Genomic DNA, 19,621 nt, shown 5'->3' on the forward strand with positions numbered 1-19,621 from the left:
CCAAAAAAAATTATAGCAACCAATACTGCACAGAAGAGGCCACTTCTCCATACCAAGGTCAAACCTATTTGGCTAGGCATATATATTAGACGCTGCAACGTTGATCATTTTTATTCACCAAAAAAAATGCTTTTCTGACACTTCATCCGTGGAAAAATATTTTGTTCTACTACTTCAACATATTTCAATATGGTTGATCAGTTGTCCACACTGTAGTATTCCAAGAAATAAAATGCGCAGACAAAAAAAAAGCACAAAAGCAGTTTATGATCACAGTGCATACAGACTGCAATAATAAAGCTAAAGCAGGTTTACGAAACCATTTCGAAATACAGCATAGTGAATAATTTAATCTTCATCCTTACAGCATTGGAGTTTGTATTTTTCTTCAAATTATCACTTCAATCTACACAAGACATCAACTACTAGGACAATTAACAAAGGAAACCTTCAAAACAGCAGGCTATAAAATCTCAACTGGTAAACATTCAAGGGCTGTTTTGAAAATGCTTGGTGTCCAAAAGCAATGAGAGGAAACGGCAATCATTCTCCAAATTACGCAGAGCTAAGTAGCACATGGCTACAGTCCAAGTAATTAATTCTGATTGATTCTAAAACTATGCAACACTATAATTGTTTGCAAATTTTTGACTTGCAAGTCGCAAAATTTTTGAATGGAGCTGCCATGGTGGCTTCTGGGTAAAGATGGCATATAATATAGGAATAAACTGCAGAAGTTAAAAGATCACAAGTTCAATTTAGAGTTGGATGATTTGTGCATTATCAAGAGTACAAGTTACAAAAATTTTGAAAAAACATGCTTCATTTCATTTCAATATTTTCTTCAATTTTGGGTTATGAATTTTCAGTGTCAAAACCCACTCAAAGCCAATGGATCAGACTATTTACTTGATTTTCATAGTATGGTCACTTGATCAAAAATTATGACAATCAATGGCTATGTTTAAGAACAGGAGAGAAACAATATAGGAGGTAGGAAAGTAACACATCAAAACACAATGCAGAATATCAATTGAAACCAGATTCATACCAAGCAAAGGAAAAGTGCAATGACAACGATTTGCTTCTTTATGGCATTCTTAATGTAAAAAATGCCCCACGGTATTACACAGACAGGTGGACACAACGACCAGAAGGGAGAGATTAAGGTGATGAAAAGGTGAGTTTCAAGAAGCTTTTTGAAGGAGAGGGAAGTGGCGATGTCTAGAGAGGAACTCAGAGTAGGACTCGAGTGGTCGAAGATCCTGCTACTACAAGAGGAAGTGTACACAAAATGAAAGTCAGAGGAACAAAATCCTTGGATTGGGGTGGATGCAATAAAGAGCTCCCATTTATATACAGTTAAATAGAACTGTTTGCACAAACTTCCATCTCTTAATTCAAAATTGGCACAGTCCTTCCAGGATTTCCCTTCTTTACAATCATCCTTTCTCTGATGTCCTCGTTTTAATTTCCTCCCTCAGATATGCACCCGTATGCGAATTGAAGAGATGCAATTGCAAAAATAGAACTAAAAATTTAAAGAGGAGGAAAATGAAATTTCCTATATTACAACAGTGACTACACTCAAAAAAAAACCTACTTAATTGGCTGTAAAGCGCTTTAAGACATTCGGTGGTCATGAAAAGCACTAAATAAATACAAGTCTTTAATATTTTACATTTATTGTATTAAGTGACAGGTAGCCAATGCGAGTCAAAAGACAGGGGTTATGAGCAAACAGACATAGCGCAGGACAACAGAATCATTTTTTGGTTACAGCACAGAAGGAAGCCATTCAGCCAGTCATGTCCATGCCAGCTCTCTACAAGCACAACTCACCTCGTCCCACTCCCCAGCCTTTTCCCCAAAGCCCTGCAAATCTTCTCCAGATAATTAGCCAATTTTCTTTTGAAAGCCACAATTGAATCTGCCTCCACCATACCCTCAGGCAGTATATTCCAGATCCTAACCACTCGCTGACTTAAAAAAAAAAGGTGCTTCCCTCATGTCGCCATTGCTTCTTTTGCCAATCACCTTAAATCGGAGCCTTCTGGTTCTCAAATATTATGCCAATGGGAACAGTTTCTCCCTATCTACTCTGTTTAGACTCATGACTTTGAGCACCTCTTTGATAATCTTCTCTTCTCCAATCTATCCACTTAACTGAAGTTCCTCATCCCTGAAACCATTCTTGTGAATCTCATCTGCACCCACTCTAATGCCTTCGCATCATTCCAGAAGTGTAGTACCCAGAACTGGACACACTACTCCAGTTGAAGCCAAACTAATGTTTTATACAGGTTTATCATAACTTCCTTGCTTTTTGTTCTCTTATGCCCCGACTTATAAAGTCCAGGTTCCTGTATGCTTTATTAGCCACTTTCTCAACCTTGCCTGCCACCTTCAATGAATGGTACAAATATACCCTGTGGTCCCTCTATTCCTGCAGCCCCTTTAGACTTGTACCCTTATTTTATATTGCCTTTCCTCATGCTTCCTACAAACAAGTGAATCTCTTCACACTTTTCTGCATTAAATTCCATCTGTCAATTGTCAGCCCATTCCACCAGCCTGTCTATGACCTCTTGCGGTTTATGACTATACTCACCGTTCACAATGGTTCCAAGTATCGTCATCCACACATTGTGCAATCCCGTGTACACCAATGTCTAGAACACGCACGCGCACACGCACACACACCTATGCCCACTCAGCCAATTTCATATCCATGCTGCTACTGTCCTTTTTATTCCATGGGTTCTAACTTGACCAACTAACCGGTTATGTGATGCTTTCTCAAATGCCTTTTGGAAGGCCATGTACACCACAACAACCACATTATCCTCATCAACTTTCTCTGTTAACTCATCAAAAAACTCATGCAAATTAATTAAACAACTTGCATACAGCAGAGCTTTGACCAAGTTGAGAGTTCATGAAGGGTGGTGAATAGGAAGCCAGCCAGAAGAGCATTGCTGTTAAGTTCAGATGTGGCATAGCCAAGTGTAAATATTTCAGCAGCGAAGGGGCTATGGTTGAACAAAGATAATGCTGCAGAGGTGGTAGTAGATGGTCTTTTAGAAGGAGACCTGCAACCTGAAATTCAGCTCAGAGTTGAACAGGATGTCAGAGTTATGAATGGTCTGCTTCAGCCCAAGACAGCAGCTGGGGAGAGTAATCGGAACATAGGAACAGGAGAAGGCCATTCAGCTCCTTCAGCCTGTTCCACCATTTAAATCAGGTTATGGCTACTCTACCTAAACTCCATTTACCCATCTTTGATCCATGTCCATCAATACCTTTACCTAAAAAGGATCTATTGCAGTCTTGAAAATTTTAATTGGCCCAGCAGCCATCCTTTTGAGGGAGCACGTTCCAGATTTCCATTACCCTCAAATAGAAAAAAAAAAGTGCTTTTTGATTTCACTCCTAAATTGCCTAGTTCTAAATTTATGATTTTGTCCTATTAAAGGACATAGAAATTCAATATGATAGATGCAGATAATCTATTTTAAACACTGATTAGATCACACCCAATGTTTGAAACTCAAGAGAATACAAGCCAAGTTTATTTAACCAATACTATAATTCAACCCTTTGAGTCCCAGTCATCATTCTGTACACCATCCAAGACCAGCATATCCTTACAATGTGGTGCAAAAAATGAACTGAATCTTCAAAATGGAGTCTGACCAAGACTATGTATAACTGAAGGATAACTTCTGTTCCTTTACATCAAGAGGACTGGAATACAAAGGCCAACATTCCATTCGCCTTTTTGATTTATTTTTGCACCAGTGCACTAGTTTTTAGTGACTTGCATACACAGACATTCAAATTTAATTGTTCCTCGACAGTTTCGAGTCTCCTGCCATTTAGAATGGTAATGGAACCAGTGGAGAGGATGACAGTTTTCATCAGGGAAAATAAGCAATGGCTTTGGTCTTCCCTGAAAACTGGTCAAGCAACCTGACAATACAGAGGCAGTCCAGAAGTTGAAAAAGGTGGAATAGCTGGGCGCTATTTGCAAAAATGTAGAAGTTGAAAACTGACACCATGGAGATGGAGTTGTTTGGCAAGGGCTGAGAAGTCCACGGTTGCTTGTTGAGGAAGGGATAATTGTTTAAGGGAAGAGGGGCTGTATCTGAAGAGAAGGGATGGTTAGAAATCAAGTGAGCAGGGGATCAGAGGTCATAGACAACATAAGTTTGGAAACAGTGCAGAAAGAAATGGGGGTCTAAAGAGACTGGGTTTCAGGGCTAATTGGGATGGGAGATGAAAGAACACAGCTGCATCCAGAGCAATGTGCACTTTTTAGTTGCGCAGTCAGTTTTTTTCCAGTGTGGCAGTCTCTTGAAATTTTTTTATGCAGCTGCACATACAAATTATTTATCATTGAGCACAGCCTGCACGGTACCTTCCAGGCTGCTGTGCAGCCATGCACCCATATAGCTTGGCAGGAACATTGTCGAGAAGAATGGGAGGACACTGCAGTGAGCAAAGAAAAGAGGATTTAAGAACATGGTTGGTCATAGAGTAAAAGAATTCTAGAGTTCTACTTAATCTCCAGAGTGATGCTGGAACAGTGAGCAATTTTGGCAGACAGCAGCAAGGTATGGTCGTGCTCAGACTAGATCTGGCAATGGATGGGTAGGCCAGTTATGTACATGTATGCTCAAATTCTCAGGTCATAATTAATCTCCATGATAGTTATTTGGTGCAAGAAATAGTGGCAGTTACCAAACTTAGCAAGCTCTCTGTTATACCCTGAAAATTCTAACAGAATATAGGGATGGAGAATCCTGGAGACATCAAGGGTTGGAGACTGATACTGGAGTAAACATGTCAAGATCCTGTTTTTTTCTCCTCGGGAAATATTGTGGTGTGCCTTTAAGGCAGCAAGGTCCAGAGACTGTAAGCCAAAGTGCATTCTGGTTGCCTAGCAACAACCATACAGAGGGGGCGAACAGGGCTTCAATTTATCCATGTTGGCTTTGAAACTGGCTAGCAGTGACACAGAGTTCACAGACTGATCCAGCACATGAAATAAATAGGAGAGCTCGCTCTCTAAGAGAATTAAGACCCTGGATAGTTTCTCTCTCAAACTTCTAAAAAGCTTCAAGCCAAATTAATTCCTTAAAAATAACAAATTGTTGATCTGCTGTGTTCATCGCTGGAAAAAAAAGAGTTTAATATTGCAACTGCCAAACTGAACTGTTAAACCCCTATCTCTGGAAGGGCCCTTTTCTCATCGGACCTTGGAAGGCTATAAGTGAACTCTGACTGTGTTGTATCAGAAGACCATTTGTCTGAAGCGTAATCTGCAAAGACTTCTTTTCTATTTTTTCGGGTAGCTAATTAAAAACCAAACTACTGTTAGTTTGCGTATATGTATGCCAATGCGGGAGTTAGCTTTTTTTTAAAAAAATAAGATACAAGGTCTGGTTTATCTGGTTAGATATTGGTTTATCTAAGTGGTGTTTAATTACTTTTTTTTTTAAAAAAAAACTAAAATCTTAATTTGTTGATAGCTAAAGATACCTGGTTTTATTTTGCCTCATTCGAGGGTTACTAGATTGTTTCAATTCGGCTGCTGCATGCTTCGATTTGGAAAGCTTAAAAATATATGATGTGACCTGTGAAGCGACTGGACTGAACTGATGGTGCGTTACTCCCACCGCGTTCAGAATCATATATTTTGATTGCTGGCATTATCCTGAGTGGTTGTAACACTAAAAATAAAATACTAGCAGTTTGCAGAAAATCTTAAATCAGAAAGGAAACGCGGGGTGGACTCAAAACCACGAAAACATTGGCCAAAACTTTTTGCTTGTTGGACGGGAGCCGTCCACCGACCAATAAGTTGGCGGCGATCCCACCTCCGCCAGGCCTGGGGATCCAGACTGGCTTTTACGGTCCCCAGGCCCTTAATTGGTCTGAGGCAGGACTTTCTCCTCATTGAGGCAGGAAGTCCCGCCTAATGGAGTTGCCAGTCAATCAACGGGCCGGCAGCTCTTACTTCCAGCAGCTCCACCGGCAGCGGCGGCCACTGCTGGGACTGCAACGCAGCTTCATGATCAAGGTGAGAGAGAGCGCACGGAAAAAAAAGATACGTTTTTGGGGCCTTGCCGAGGATGACTGGTCAAGCCCCGGCAAAGAAAGTGGGCGCTGGGGTACCGGGGATGGCTCTCCATTGGGCATATGGCACTATGTGCCCAATGAGGGGCCCCCACCCCACAGGCCGTCAGAAGGCTGCCTACTTTTTATAGGCGGCTTTTCTCAGGCCTAGGCCACCCGCCTGCCAACTGTAAGATCCTCGTGGCAGCGGACGGAGGTTCTAATGTGGCCACTTAAGTGCCCTGATTAGCCCGGGGCAGGCTAGCACCTCGTGCAAAAATGGCGGCGGTCAGGAGAGAGTTGGGAAGGGGCCCCCACCCCACCCCGGAGCCTCCCACTCCATTTTACACCCCCCCCACCTCCCACCAGCCCGTTCTTGGGGGAGGGGAGGGGGCATAAAATTCCAGCCATGGACTATAACACAGCTCCCGCTCTATGCCAAGTTTGTAGCGATGAGTAGACCAGGAAAGATGTTTGAAATAGGAATCTTTTTAAAACAAAATTTTTATTCTTGAGCATTTTTACTACAGGAGTATCACAGATACAGCATAAAAGGATAGACATGAAAATACCACTAAAAAAAAAAGAAAACTCGAACATCCAGACCCAGGAGAATAGCATTGAGAATGACCATCCTCACACGGAGTGATGACTTCTTATCAGTCCCAGAGGTAAGCAGACAATAATGAGTTATATTTAATTGTATTTGTGGGGGTGAGGGGAATTCATTTTGGAGCTGTGATAGTAGCAGTTTGATGGCTTGTGCCAGCAGTGAAGAACAAGAAGCAATCATTGGTCCCAACAGAAAACTAGATGCCGTCTTACTGACAGGTGAGGGACAGAAGGTAAAGCCCACAGCTGGTTAAGATATACAATTAAACTTACTTTGTGATGAACTTCAAACCAGTATGAGCTAACCATAGGTACCAAATGTTCTTAAATATTCACTCGGTAAATTGAAGTGGACCAAGATTATGGAGGACCAAGTGTTCTGCCCTGACTTGGGTAATAAGGGGAAAGACAAAAAGCTCCTTAACTAGCAAACCGAACTAGCTGGAGGGTTAAGAAATTCAAGAGTGGAATTTGAAAAGCTTCAGAAAGCAGCATCATTATTAAAAGTGCATTTAGCAGAGGAACGATTAGTGATAAAGGTTGCAATTAAAGAAAGCCTAGCCAAGGTTGTAAAGATTATAGAAGGAAGAATAATTACAGTGGGGCTGTAGATTCTGATGACAGTGCTCTCTGTGTTGAGGCACAATTACTTCACCACCTTTCCCCTCGCCCCACTAAAGCAAGCTTATACACTCAAGATGATTTTTTTTTATATAAAAGATAAAGGTGCCCAGAAACAGAACTGTGTCAAGTGTGGAGTTATTCAGTTATATAAGGCATTGGTGAGACCACATCTCAAATACTGTGCACAGTTTCGGTCTCCTTATTTAAGGATGTAAATGCATTGGAGGCTGTTCAGAGGAGGTTCACTAGATTGATACCTGAAATGAGTAGGTTGTCTTATGAGGAAAGGTTGGACAGACTGGGTTTGTTTTCACTAGAGTTTAGAAGAGTGAGGGGAAACTCGATGGGAGTTCATAAGATCCTGAATGGTCTTGACAAGGTGGAGGTGGAGAGATGTTTTCTCTTGTGGGTGAGTCCAGAACTAGGAGGCACTGTTTTAACATTGGGGGGGTCACCCTTTTTGGACAGAGATGAGGAGAAATTTTTTCTCCGAGGTTTGAGATACTTTGGAACTCTCTCCCTCAGGTGGTGGTGGAGGCAGGGTCATTAAATATTTTTAGAGCAGAGGTAGATAGATTTTTGTTACAGAGGTAGATAGATTTTTGTTAGGCGAGGGAATGAAGGGTTAACGGGGATAGATGGGAGCGTGGAATTTAGAACAGATCGGCAATGATCTTATTGAATGGCAGAGCAGGCTCGAGGGGCCGAATGGTCTACTTCTACTCCTAATTCGTATGTTTGTATCCAAGAATTACCAGTGTATCCGCAGAATGCCCTAGGGATATTAATTGTTTATCCATTCTGCAACGATCAAGAAGTTCAAAGACTGAAACTGGTCTTTAACGGTTTACAAAAGCACGATCTCAAACTGCCATTTCAAAAGTGCCATGTTATGTAATGCACTGTACATTTTTTGGAAGATGTCGTAAGTGGGCAAGGATTAGTGACTGACTGATATAACGGCTGAATTTATATTTTATTTATATATATTATAAATAAAAATCACAACCGACACTTGCCTCTAGATATATGTGTTTTTTGAATTATGACATAACACTATTTTTTAGTACATGCTTAGATGCTCAAGACGCTCAGTGTCACAGCGTCACAATGCCGTAGTATATTAAAGTAGAAGCCCAGAAGGGGCACAATTAAAAATGAATAATTTTTTTCCTTCAGTCCCTCTCACTAAGTGAAGTAACATAGCAGAAAGATTCAATTTTCACTGTGCCCAAGCCAAAGCAAGCACCAGCAAATTGCATAACCTTTTGCGTGATCAAAGCAACATTATGTGGCGATGGCACTGAAAGTTTCAGATATGCAGTAATGCTATCTATTAGAAATTAGTTAATATAACTTGGTAACAAATAAAGCTCATGTTCAAAAAGACAAGAGGGCTGAAAGTTTACAATCTGCAAAAAGCTAAGTCTTCATCATATCAGTTCTCCAAACTCTCCAGCCGACAAACCTGCAGGCACATGATACAAGGCCCTGTCTCAGAGATTCAGGCAAGGTTCCATATAGTGCAAGGATGTGATGATCAAGTAAATGACACTTAAGAATTTAGCAACCATACTCGAGGCCCATCCTGCTTGGGGTTCCAGAAATTACTCATTTTCATTTCTCCCCATTGACTACCCGCCACTGATCTACAATTATTATCCTCAGTAGGAAGCTTTGTTGCTGTCAATGCTGAAAGCGACAATGAGAATTTCACAGCCAAGAACCATGACAATTTATTTTGGTAAACAAAACAGTAAAAATTGACTGGAGAAGTTAGGCGATGCTAAATTTTGTTTCAAGAGCTGGCATCCAGCTTATGCCACTGCTAACAGAGCATGGCGTCCAGCAGCTCACCTCAGATCCACTCTATTGCCAACAAACTCCCATCTATTTCTCCGCACACCCCCCGTTTCTCTGTCTGACAGTTGCACTGATCAGGTGCACTCAACACAGCAATTTTGTGGTTGGTCAGTTTCTTAAAAACACTGTGCTGTCAGTTTCACAGCTGACAGCTGCTGAAGCAGGAACGTGCTTCCCAACATCAGACAGATTCAGGGTTTTCAAACAGGCTTTTAAAAAAAAATACAAAAAACCTTGAATCTGTCAAAGTTGGGAAGCGTGTTCCTGCTTCAGCAGCGAAGAAGCGGACAGTGTGATGTTTTTAAAAAGGCCACTCTGCAAGAAGCCGCCAGTGGGAAATTTCCCATCTCCAGTCACAGACCCCTGGCGAGGATGAGGAACGGCCCGGGTACTGTTTACACCCGGGGGCTGGATGGAAACCTTTTGTGGGCCAGATTCTGGCCCGCAGGCTGTATGTTGGATAACCCTGAGCTAAATGGAGACAACGACCAGAAGCCAGTGGAGCCATTCATTGAGGGTAGTCACAAAAACCATGATGTCAAGAATACCCAATATCTTAATGAAGTGTCAATTTTAAGATTGTCCCATTTTGGAAGGGGTGCTTATCTTTGATAGCGATAGCGAGGAATAGGGAGAGAGAGGAGTTGAACACGTGGCTGCAGGGTTGGTGCAGGAGGGAGGGTTTTGGTTTCCTGGATAACTGGGGCTCTTTCTGGGGGTAGGTGGGACCTCTACAAACAGGATGGTCTTCACCTGAACCAGAGGGGTACCAATATCCTGGGGGGGAGATTTGCTAGTGCTCTTTGGGGGGGGTTTAAACTAATTCAGCAGGGGGATGGGAACCTAAATTGTAGTTCCAGTGTACAGGATGTTGAGAGTAGTGAGGTCAGGGATAAAGTTACAAGGACGCAAGAGGGCACTGGCAAGCAAGAACCTGGTTTAAAGTGTGTCTACTTCAACGCCAGGAGCATCCGGAATAAGGTGGGTGAGCTTGCAGCATGGGTTGGTACCTGGGATCTCGATGTAGTGGCCATTTCGGAGACATGGGTAGAGCAGGGGCAGGAATGGATGTTGCAGGTTCCGCGATTTAGATGTTTCAGTAAGAACAGAGAAGATGGTAAAAGAGGGGGGGGGGTGTGGCATTGTTAATCAAGGAAAGTATTACAGCGACAGAAAGGACGTTTGAGGACTCGTCTACTGAGGTAGTATGGGCTGAGGTTAGAAACAGGAGAGGTGAGGTCACCCTGTTGGGAGTCTTTTATAGACCTCCAAATAGCTCCAGAGATGTAGAGGAAAGGATAGCGAAGATGATTCTCGACAGGGGCGAGAGTAACAGGGTAGTTGTTATGGGGGACTTTAACTTTCCAAATATCGACTGGAAATACTATAGTTCGAGTACTTTAGATGGGTCAGTTTTTGTCCAGTGTGTGCAGGAGGGTTTACTGACACAGTATGTAGACAGGCCAACCAGGGGCGATGCCACATTGGATTTGGTACTGGGTAATGAACCCGGCCAGGTGTTAGATTTAGATGTAGGTGAGCACTTTGGTGATAGTGATCACAATTCGGTTAGGTTTACCTTAGCGATGGGCAGGGACAGGTATATACCGCAGGGCAAGAATTATAGCTGGGGGAAAGGAAATTATGATGCGATTAGGCAAGATTTAGGATGCGTAGGATGGGGAAGGAAACTGCAGGGGATGGGAACAATCGAAATGTGGAGCTTATTCAAAGAGCAGCTACTGCGTGTCCTTCATAAGTATGTACCTGTGAGGCAGGGAGGAAGTTGTCGAGCGAGGGAGCCGTGGTTTACTAAAGAAGTTGAAGCGCTTGTCAAGAGGAAGAAGGCGGCTTATGTTAGGATGAGACGTGAAGGCTCAGTTAGGGCGCTTGAGAGTTACAAGCTAGCCAGGAAGGATCTAAAGGGAGAGCTAAGAAGAGCAAGGAGAGGACACGAGAAGTCATTGGCGGATAGGATCAGGGAAAACCCTAAGGCTTTCTATAGGTATATCAGGAATAAAAGAATGACTAGAGTTAGATTAGGGCCAATCAAGGATAGTAGTGGGAAGTTGTGTGTGGAATCAGAGGAGATAGGGGAAGCGTTAAATGAATATTTTGCGTCAGTATTTACAGTAGAGAAAGAAAATGTCGAGGAGAATACCGAGATTCAGGCTACTAGGCTAGAAGGGATTGAGGTTCACAAGGAGGAGGTGTTATCAATTTTGGAAAGTGTGAAAATAGATAAGTCCCCTGGGCCAGATGGGATTTATCCTAGGATTCTCTGGGAAGCTAGGGAGGAGATTGCAGAGCCTTTGTCCTTGATCTTTATGTCGTCATTGTCGACAGGAATAGTGCCGGAAGACTGGAGGATAGCAAATGTTGTCCCCTTGTTCAAGAAGAGGAGTAGAGACAGCCCTGGTAATTATAGACCTGTGAGCCTTACTTCGGTTGTGGGTAAAATGTTGGAAAAGGTTATAAGAGACAGGATGTATACTCATCTTGAAAAGAATAAGTTCATTAGCGATAGTCAGCACGGTTTTGTGACGGGTAGGTCGTGCCTCACAAACCTTATTGAGTTTTTCGAGAAGGTGACCAAACAGGTGGATGAAGGTAAAGCAGTGGATGTGGTGTATATGGATTTCAGTAAGGCGTTTGATAAGGTTCCCCATGGTAGGCTATTGCAGAAAATATGGAAGTATGGGGTTGAAGGTGATTTAGAGCTTTGGATCAGAAATTGGCTAGCTGAAAGAAGACAGAGGGTGGTGGTTGATGGCAAATGTTCATCCTGGAGTTTAGTTACTAGTGGTGTACCGCAAGGTTCTGTTTTGGGGCCACTGCTGTTTGTCATTTTTATAAATGACCTGGAAGAGGGTGTAGAAGGGTGGGTTAGTAAATTTGCGGATGACACTAAGGTCGGTGGAGTTGTGGATAGTGCCGAAGGATGTTGTAGGGTACAGAGGGACATAGATAGGCTGCAGAGCTGGGCTGAGAGATGGCAAATGGAGTTTAATGCGGAAAAGTGCGAGGTGATTCACTTTGGAAGGAGTAACAGGAATGCAGAGTACTGGGCTAATGGGAAGATTCTTGGTAGTGTAGATGAACAGAGAGATCTTGGTGTCCAGGTGCATAAATCCCTGAAGGTTGCTACCCAGGTTAATAGGGCTGTTAAGAAGGCATATGGTATGTTAGCTTTTATTAGTAGGGGGATCGAGTTTCGGAGCCACGATGTCATGCTGCAGCTGTACAAAACTCTGGTGAGACCGCACCTGGAGTATTGCGTGCAGTTCTGGTCACCGCATTATCGGAAGGATGTGGAAGCTATGGAAAGGGTGCAGAGGAGATTTACTAGGATGTTGCCTGGTATGGAGGGAAGGTCTTACGAGGAAAGGCTGAGGGACCTGAGGTTGTTTTCGTTGGAGAGAAGAGGAGGAGACTTAATAGAGACATATAAGATAATCAGAAGGTTAGATAGGGTGGATAGTGAGAGTCTTTTTCCTCGGATGGTGATGGCAAACACGAGGGGACATAGCTTTAAGTTGAGGGGTGATAGATATAGGACAGATGTCAGAGGTAGTTTCTTTACTCAGAGAGTAGTAGGGGCGTGGAACGCCCTGCCTGCAACAGTAGTAGACTCGCCAACTTTAAGGGCATTTAAGTGGTCATTGGATAGACATATGGATGAAAATGGAATAGTGTAGGTCAGATGGTTTCACAGGTCGGCGCAACATCGAGGGCCGAAGGGCCTGTACTGCGCTGTAATGTTCTAATCTAATTACATTTTCATAAGTATTTTAATTAGACAAATTTTATATATTTAAAAAAAATCCTGGAAAGTGTCAGGTCACGCAGCATTTGTGGAGAGACAGAGAGAGAGAGATGAACATTCATCAAAACTGGAAGATGATGCTAGAGACCATGAAAAGGGACAGGAAAATAAAAAAAAAAGGGAGAGGGTGGAGCAGCGAATGTTTTTATTTCAGATTCCCAGAATTTATGGTATTTGCTTTTTAAAAAAATTATGACCATGTTTTCTGTAACTGAAGTCCAATACAAATTAATCAAGATGTGAGAGTACTCTAGTAACACAAAGTAATAGTAATGGCAGGGAATTGATTACCCCCATCCCAACCCAGGTATTCAATATCCAAATTGCAGTTTTGATTATCTCTACTGTGTGATAACAGATGCAACCATGACACTAATTTCTGTCTAAGTTGGTGATTCCCACAATCACCTCCATTACATTTTACCACAAACATATTCACATACTTGTCATCAATGCTGTTTTGGTAGTATATATGCAACAGTTTGTCTTTAATCCATGAAATCTGTTTGGAAGCTTCTTTTCCTGCCTCAGCTTGCAAGCAGTACTTTTTGTAGATCTGTGCCAGTCCCATCATAGCTTCTCTTCGCACTCTCCACTGGGGAGGGGGAAAAAAAAGGTATTATTTTATGAAGAAACCATTGCATGCACTCATGTGCACATATGCACATGCAAACATACATGTACCAGAAAAGAACCAAATGGGTATAAATGCAAACAATTTAACTTGATTATGTACTCTACTTAAAGGGGTAGGGGAACTGATTCACACAACACATCTAACAAGACAAGACAAAAAACCTCCCATTGCAAAACTGAGCAATTTGTAACCTGTTGCTGTGGGTTACCAACAGTGTTGCAAATACAACAAGCAGCTTTACAGTCATGCTGCTTAAAGCATGTATGACATATCTATAAATATTTATGCAACAGTAATGCTTAAGCATGTGTTAAGCATCTCGGATGTGTTGCACTATTGGGAAATAAATGTAACCTCTAATCAGCGACAATTTACTTAAGATATTTGGTTAAACTGTAAATTATAGGAGGTAGACCAGAAACTCCATAGTGGTCAGCACTCATCCCAGGTCAGCTGAAGTGGTATGCTAAGGGTTCATGAAGAATCTCATAGTCGGGAGAAAACTTAGGTAGATGACATCAACTATCTCATGCATATCAGTTCCCCTTCCCACCAGAACTACTGGTGATACTGCTGTACATGTCTAAAAATTAGAGAAATCTGTGGTCCCATCTTGTTCCATCCTCCTAATTGGAAAAAAACAATGCCATTAACTCCAGGTTTCTATCATCAGCATTTTACAATGAAACACAAAATCTGCCACAAGAGAAATGACAGAAAGCAATTTAGCAGTTCTAGTTCACCATATAGTGATATCCTGACCTCAGCAGTGACACACTAAAGAACTGAAGATCTAAACCCAGATACTTTTCAAAATGAAGGAAGGAAAGAGGTTATAAAAAGGAAAAGACGGGATAAAGAAAGGACTGCTATTCCAAGCTGCTCTTGTGGACCTTCTGGGGAACAGTATAAAAGAGTCAATGCCAGCCCAGGAACAAATTGAAAGTCGCATAACATTACAAGGGAAAGAGGGGGAAAAATATTGAAATTTTCTTACCCGTTTGTCTAATGTTCTTTCTCTTACAAAGTTTAGCAGGTGGTCATTAACAAGTGAGAGATCCTTTTTAGCAGCAGTTACAATGGATACAATGACATCATGCCTTATTGCTTCTTCTGGATCATGTGATCGGACTTTGAGAAATTCTGTAAAAGATCAAATTTTACAGCTCAGCTCAACATACAATGCAAAATACTATTTTCCCATCAAGTCACTTCACACTTCTACATTCACTTTCTGAACAAGGCAATCTGCCCTGGAATCTCAGGATTGTTTACTGAACAATGACGAATCCAATTAGCTAGGAACATATATCCCGACTAAAACTGGAACATATGCAACTGCAAAGAAATTCCTATGAAAATTTATTGGTATTACTACTAAAGTTTGGAGAATATCCAAAATTTTCACCTCATTCTTGCTTTACAGCAATTGGTAAACAAATCTTTGTAGCAATATGTAATAATGGTAGAACATTTGCCAGTGAGGAACAAATTGAAAAGTTTAAAAAAATCAATTCTATTTATCGACTTGTGCAAACACCGGAAATAAGACATTAGCTGCAAATAGCACCTGATGACTTCCTAATTTACAGCACGCAGAACCCAAATTCTGGGACAAACATCAAAACTAACATTTTCTCTGAATCCAGTCTGCAACAGAAATAAAGTTTTGCACAAAGCAGGGTTTAAGAAAAAAAGCAGCTCAAAATTATTTTACATATCAGCTTATTCCAGTTATTTTAACATAACTGTACATTGAAGCACAGTATTGCACCCAAAGTTCACGCTCCCATCCCAATCCTGTTTTTTGGGGCAAGAGGGTGAAGAAAGGGCTAAAAAGGCAATGATGAGCTTTTTTTACGGAAAGTCACTGAATGCCATTCTTGTATACTCCTTGAGGAATTCTCAGAGTCGGATAAACTAAGGCTTTGGGTCAGGATCCTTGGCTTCAGACCAGAGTGTGAGGTTACAAAAACAACATTTCTTTAACGTAGCAGAACATCTCAACGTGCTTCATAGGAGCATCATCAAACAAAATTCAACACGTAATAAGGACTTATTACGGCAGATACGCAAAAGCTTGGTCAAAGTTTTGTGGAGCATTTCACAAAGGAAGAAAGAGAGGCTTAGGGAGGGAATTATACCTGGGGGAAGTGACTAGGATTGGGGGGGGGGGGGGGGGGGGGGGGGAGGGTGGAAAGGAGAGAAATGAGCTGAAATTGAGTGTTATTTTGCGAGGTAGCATTTGAACAGGAAGAACAAAAGGGACTATGAGACGAAAAGTTCATACTGGTCTCAAGTAGGATTTGAATTAGATTAGATTCCACCATCATTTACCACCAGCCTACTACGTGGAGCATTTTATTGGAACACCAGATTTCATGAGTGAAGGAAGAAAAAGCTAGCGGAATTCATTTCCTGAACATGTGCACCTTTTGTTAACACATCTGAGGAAAACAGCTAAGTATCTGCTCTCTGATTGAAGAATTAACGGAACCATTAGTCACTGGGGGAGGGGGGAAAATGGGTAGAAAGTGGGCTTCAGAAGAACAGTTTCTTGTATTGATCAAATTTAAAAAGTACCTTGCTTCGGACATATTTAACAGTTCGCCAACACTAATATCCACCAACATTACTAATACTTATTCTTGAACTATTATGTTCTGCAAGTTACTGATAGCGCCTCATCTTTGCTTCGTTAGATGTTCTAAAATATAAATTAAAAGAAAATTATTAAAGCGTACAGTTATAGATTCACCCCATCAGCAGGCTGAAATATTTTCCAGCCAGGTGAGGCAATTATATATTCAGAAACAGCTAAACTGATGGCATTTTTGTTTAAAGTGCTAATGTTCAATTCAATAGCATAGATAAACTATTTCCTCTGGGTGGGGAGTTCAGAAGAGTGCATAATATTAATTTTAATTTTAGAGTGAAGCCATTCAGAACAAAATCAAGAAACACTTCTTCACACAAAGGGTAGTAGATATCTGGAACTTGGTTCCCCTGAAAGGCTGGTGAATGCTGGGCAATTGAATTTTTTTTAGATGGCAAAAAAAAAAAACCCGATAGATTTTCCAGAGGTAAAGGTTTCAAGAGACATGACAAAAATGAGGGTAAATGGGGTTAAGGTACAAATCAGTCATGATCTAACTGAATAAGGGAATAAGAGTGGCTGCAAGGTCTACTCCTGTTCCTCTGCTTACAATATACCAACACATCTCCTGTAACCATAAAGCATATTCTAACCACTAGGGATTTTCCTGTTGCAATTTAAAATTTTACTATTTTAATATTGAATATCCTGGTATGTTTAAAGTTCTGATGAGCCCAGCAGTTGCTGTTGACAGGCTGATATGGTAATCATATGCTAGATTCAGTAATATGCACTTCTCACTGGCATATTAAACAATCTAGAAGATGCACAGTAAGAAATTGAAACCAATAGAAAATCTTAATACTGATGTGATCATTTCACTGCAAGATAGAATTTGTTATTAGCATTTTAAACATTTAGCAAGTTCAGCACACTGGACTCTAACGTCAGCTAATTAATAATCTGTGGTTAGAATAACATGCATTTTGAAACTTACACACTTCATCTGCTCATCAGGTAATCAATGCAAACCTAGCTTCTAATTTGAATACTGCCAAATAATTCCAATCTTCTAATATCCATCTAGCTGCAGTTTATTACTCCCATGGATTTCACACTTAACCTTGTACACTGCATTTGAGGGTTCTCCAAAACCTATTTAAATTAGGAACGGAGATATATGGCATTACAGAATACTCTTGCATTTCATGTAAATGAAGTGTACAAATTGTGAAAAGTATGAGGAATGTATGTAAATCATTGGGCATTAGGTGTTGACTGAGACTCAGTGCAGTAAGTATTGATTCCCAAACAATTACAAAAACGAGAAAACTACCGGCAGCAAGACAAAAAATTGTGTGGGGAAAATCAAGGCCACAATTACAATACATATATGCACAGGTTATACAGTAAACTAAGAGGTCTCTTATTGCATAGCTGAACTATTGATTGGCTCTATCCATCAGTACAGTTGGATGATACCCAACAGTTTCTCAGAATGGTTAATTTGATGAAGGCACTATTTCTGCCAGTTTCTTTTTCTTCAGGCCATACCAATAACTGCCCAGCCATCTCCCCGATTTTCATCATCACTAATACCAAGTTCCCTGCTGGCAACATTTTGAGGGTCACATCTGACCAGTAGCTGAACTGCCCCAACTGTATCATGACCATGATTACAAGAACAGGGTAGAGGCTGGGTATTCTACAATATGTGGTTCAATTTCTGACTTTTCAAACTCATCCACCTCAAGTCTCAAATCAGGAGTGTGGTGGAATATTCACCACTTGCCAGACAAGTGCAGCCCCAATAACACAAGAGACTTAATATTATGCAGAACACAACAGTTCACTTGATTAGCATTCCTGTCATCAGACTCAATGGCAACCCCATCAATGCACTGCTGTAGTGCGATCCATCTATCTACAGGATGCACTGCAACGGTTCTCCAGTCTGTTCACCAAGACTACCATGGTAGCCTCTCCCACCCCTGTGACCTCATCCAACAAGACAGACGAGCAACAATCCTTGGAAACACCATTATATCATGTACCCCTCAAGACATGGAAGTCAGACCATTCTAACTTGGACTATACCAGTTCTTTCATCACTGGGTCAATATCCTGGAACTTCCCATTAACCTCAGTGGTGGGAAAGCTTTTAGAAACGATAATCCAGGACAAAATTATCACTTGAGGAAATGTGGATTAATTAAGGAAGGCCTGCACAGATTTTTCTTTAAGGGCAAATCATATTGAACTAACTTGATTGAGTTTTTGGATGAGCTAACAGAGGGTTGACGTGGTGTACACAGACTTCCAAAAGTAGTTTGACAAAGTGCCATTTAACAGGCTTGTCAGCAAAGCTGAAGCCGATGGAATAAAAGGGACAGTAGAAGCACGGATACAAGTTGGTTGAGTGACGAGAAACAGTAGCGACGAATGGTTGTCCTTCAGACTGGAGAACAGTATACAGTAGGGTTCTTAGGGGTCAGTATTAGGACCACTGCTTTTCTGGTTCTATATTAATGACCTAGATGTGGGTGTGCAGGGTACAGTTTCAAAATCTGCAAGTTACAAAACTGGAAGTATCGTGAACCGTGAGAAAGATATTGATGGACTTTGCAAGGACACCAGACAGGCTGGTGGATTGGGCTGACATGTAGCAGATGGGATTTAATGCAGAGAAGTGTGATGTGATGCATTTTGGAAAGAAGAATGAGGAAAGGCAATGTAAAAATAAAAGGATATAATTCTAAAAGGTGCAAGAGCAGAGGGACCTGGGGATACAGGTGCAAAAATCACTGAAGGTGGCAGGCCAGGTTGACAAAGCAGTCTGTTAGCCGTACAGGATCATGCGGTTTATAAATGGATGCATGGAATACAAAAAAAAGGAAGTTATGATGAAGAGGCAGTGGCATAGTGGTAATGTCACTAGACTAGTAATCCAGAGCCCAGGCTAATGCCCTGGGATATGGGTTCGAATCTCACCACGGCAGATGGTGAAATTAGAATTCAATTAATAAATCAGGAATTAAAAAGCTGGTTTAATGGTGGCCATGAAATCATTGTTGATTGTTGTAAAAATTGATTTGGTTCACTAATGTCCTTTAGGGAAGGAAATGTCCCATCCTGCATGTGACTCCAGACCCACAGCCCTCTGAAATGCCTAGCAAGCCACTCAATTCAAGGGCAATTAGGGATGGGTAATAAATGTGCCCACATCCCACAAAACGAGTAAAAAACATTTTAAAAAAAAAATTTTAAAAAACAGTCTCAGCCGCAACTAGAACATTGTGTCCAATTCTAGGCACCGCACTTTCGGACGGATGGGAAAGCATTA

At 41.4% G+C, this 19,621-nt stretch overlaps 1 protein-coding gene across 3 annotated transcripts in view; it reads right to left on the reverse strand.

Moving 5' to 3' along the window:
- The window catches only part of pds5b (PDS5 cohesin associated factor B), a 261,787-nt gene that overhangs the window by 107,511 nt on the left and 134,655 nt on the right, over positions 1–19,621 (reverse strand). For all 3 annotated transcript variants that reach the window (XM_068033499.1, XM_068033498.1, XM_068033500.1), the window contains exons 11-12: positions 14,680–14,825; positions 13,489–13,640 (exon numbers count right to left, since the gene is read on the reverse strand). In XM_068033499.1, the coding sequence (XP_067889600.1) occupies positions 13,489–13,640; positions 14,680–14,825 (298 nt within the window). The remainder of the gene's footprint in view (positions 1–13,488; positions 13,641–14,679; positions 14,826–19,621) is intronic.

This window comes from Heterodontus francisci, chromosome 6 (assembly GCF_036365525.1).
Source record: "Heterodontus francisci isolate sHetFra1 chromosome 6, sHetFra1.hap1, whole genome shotgun sequence".
Taxonomy (NCBI): Eukaryota; Metazoa; Chordata; class Chondrichthyes; order Heterodontiformes; family Heterodontidae; genus Heterodontus; species Heterodontus francisci.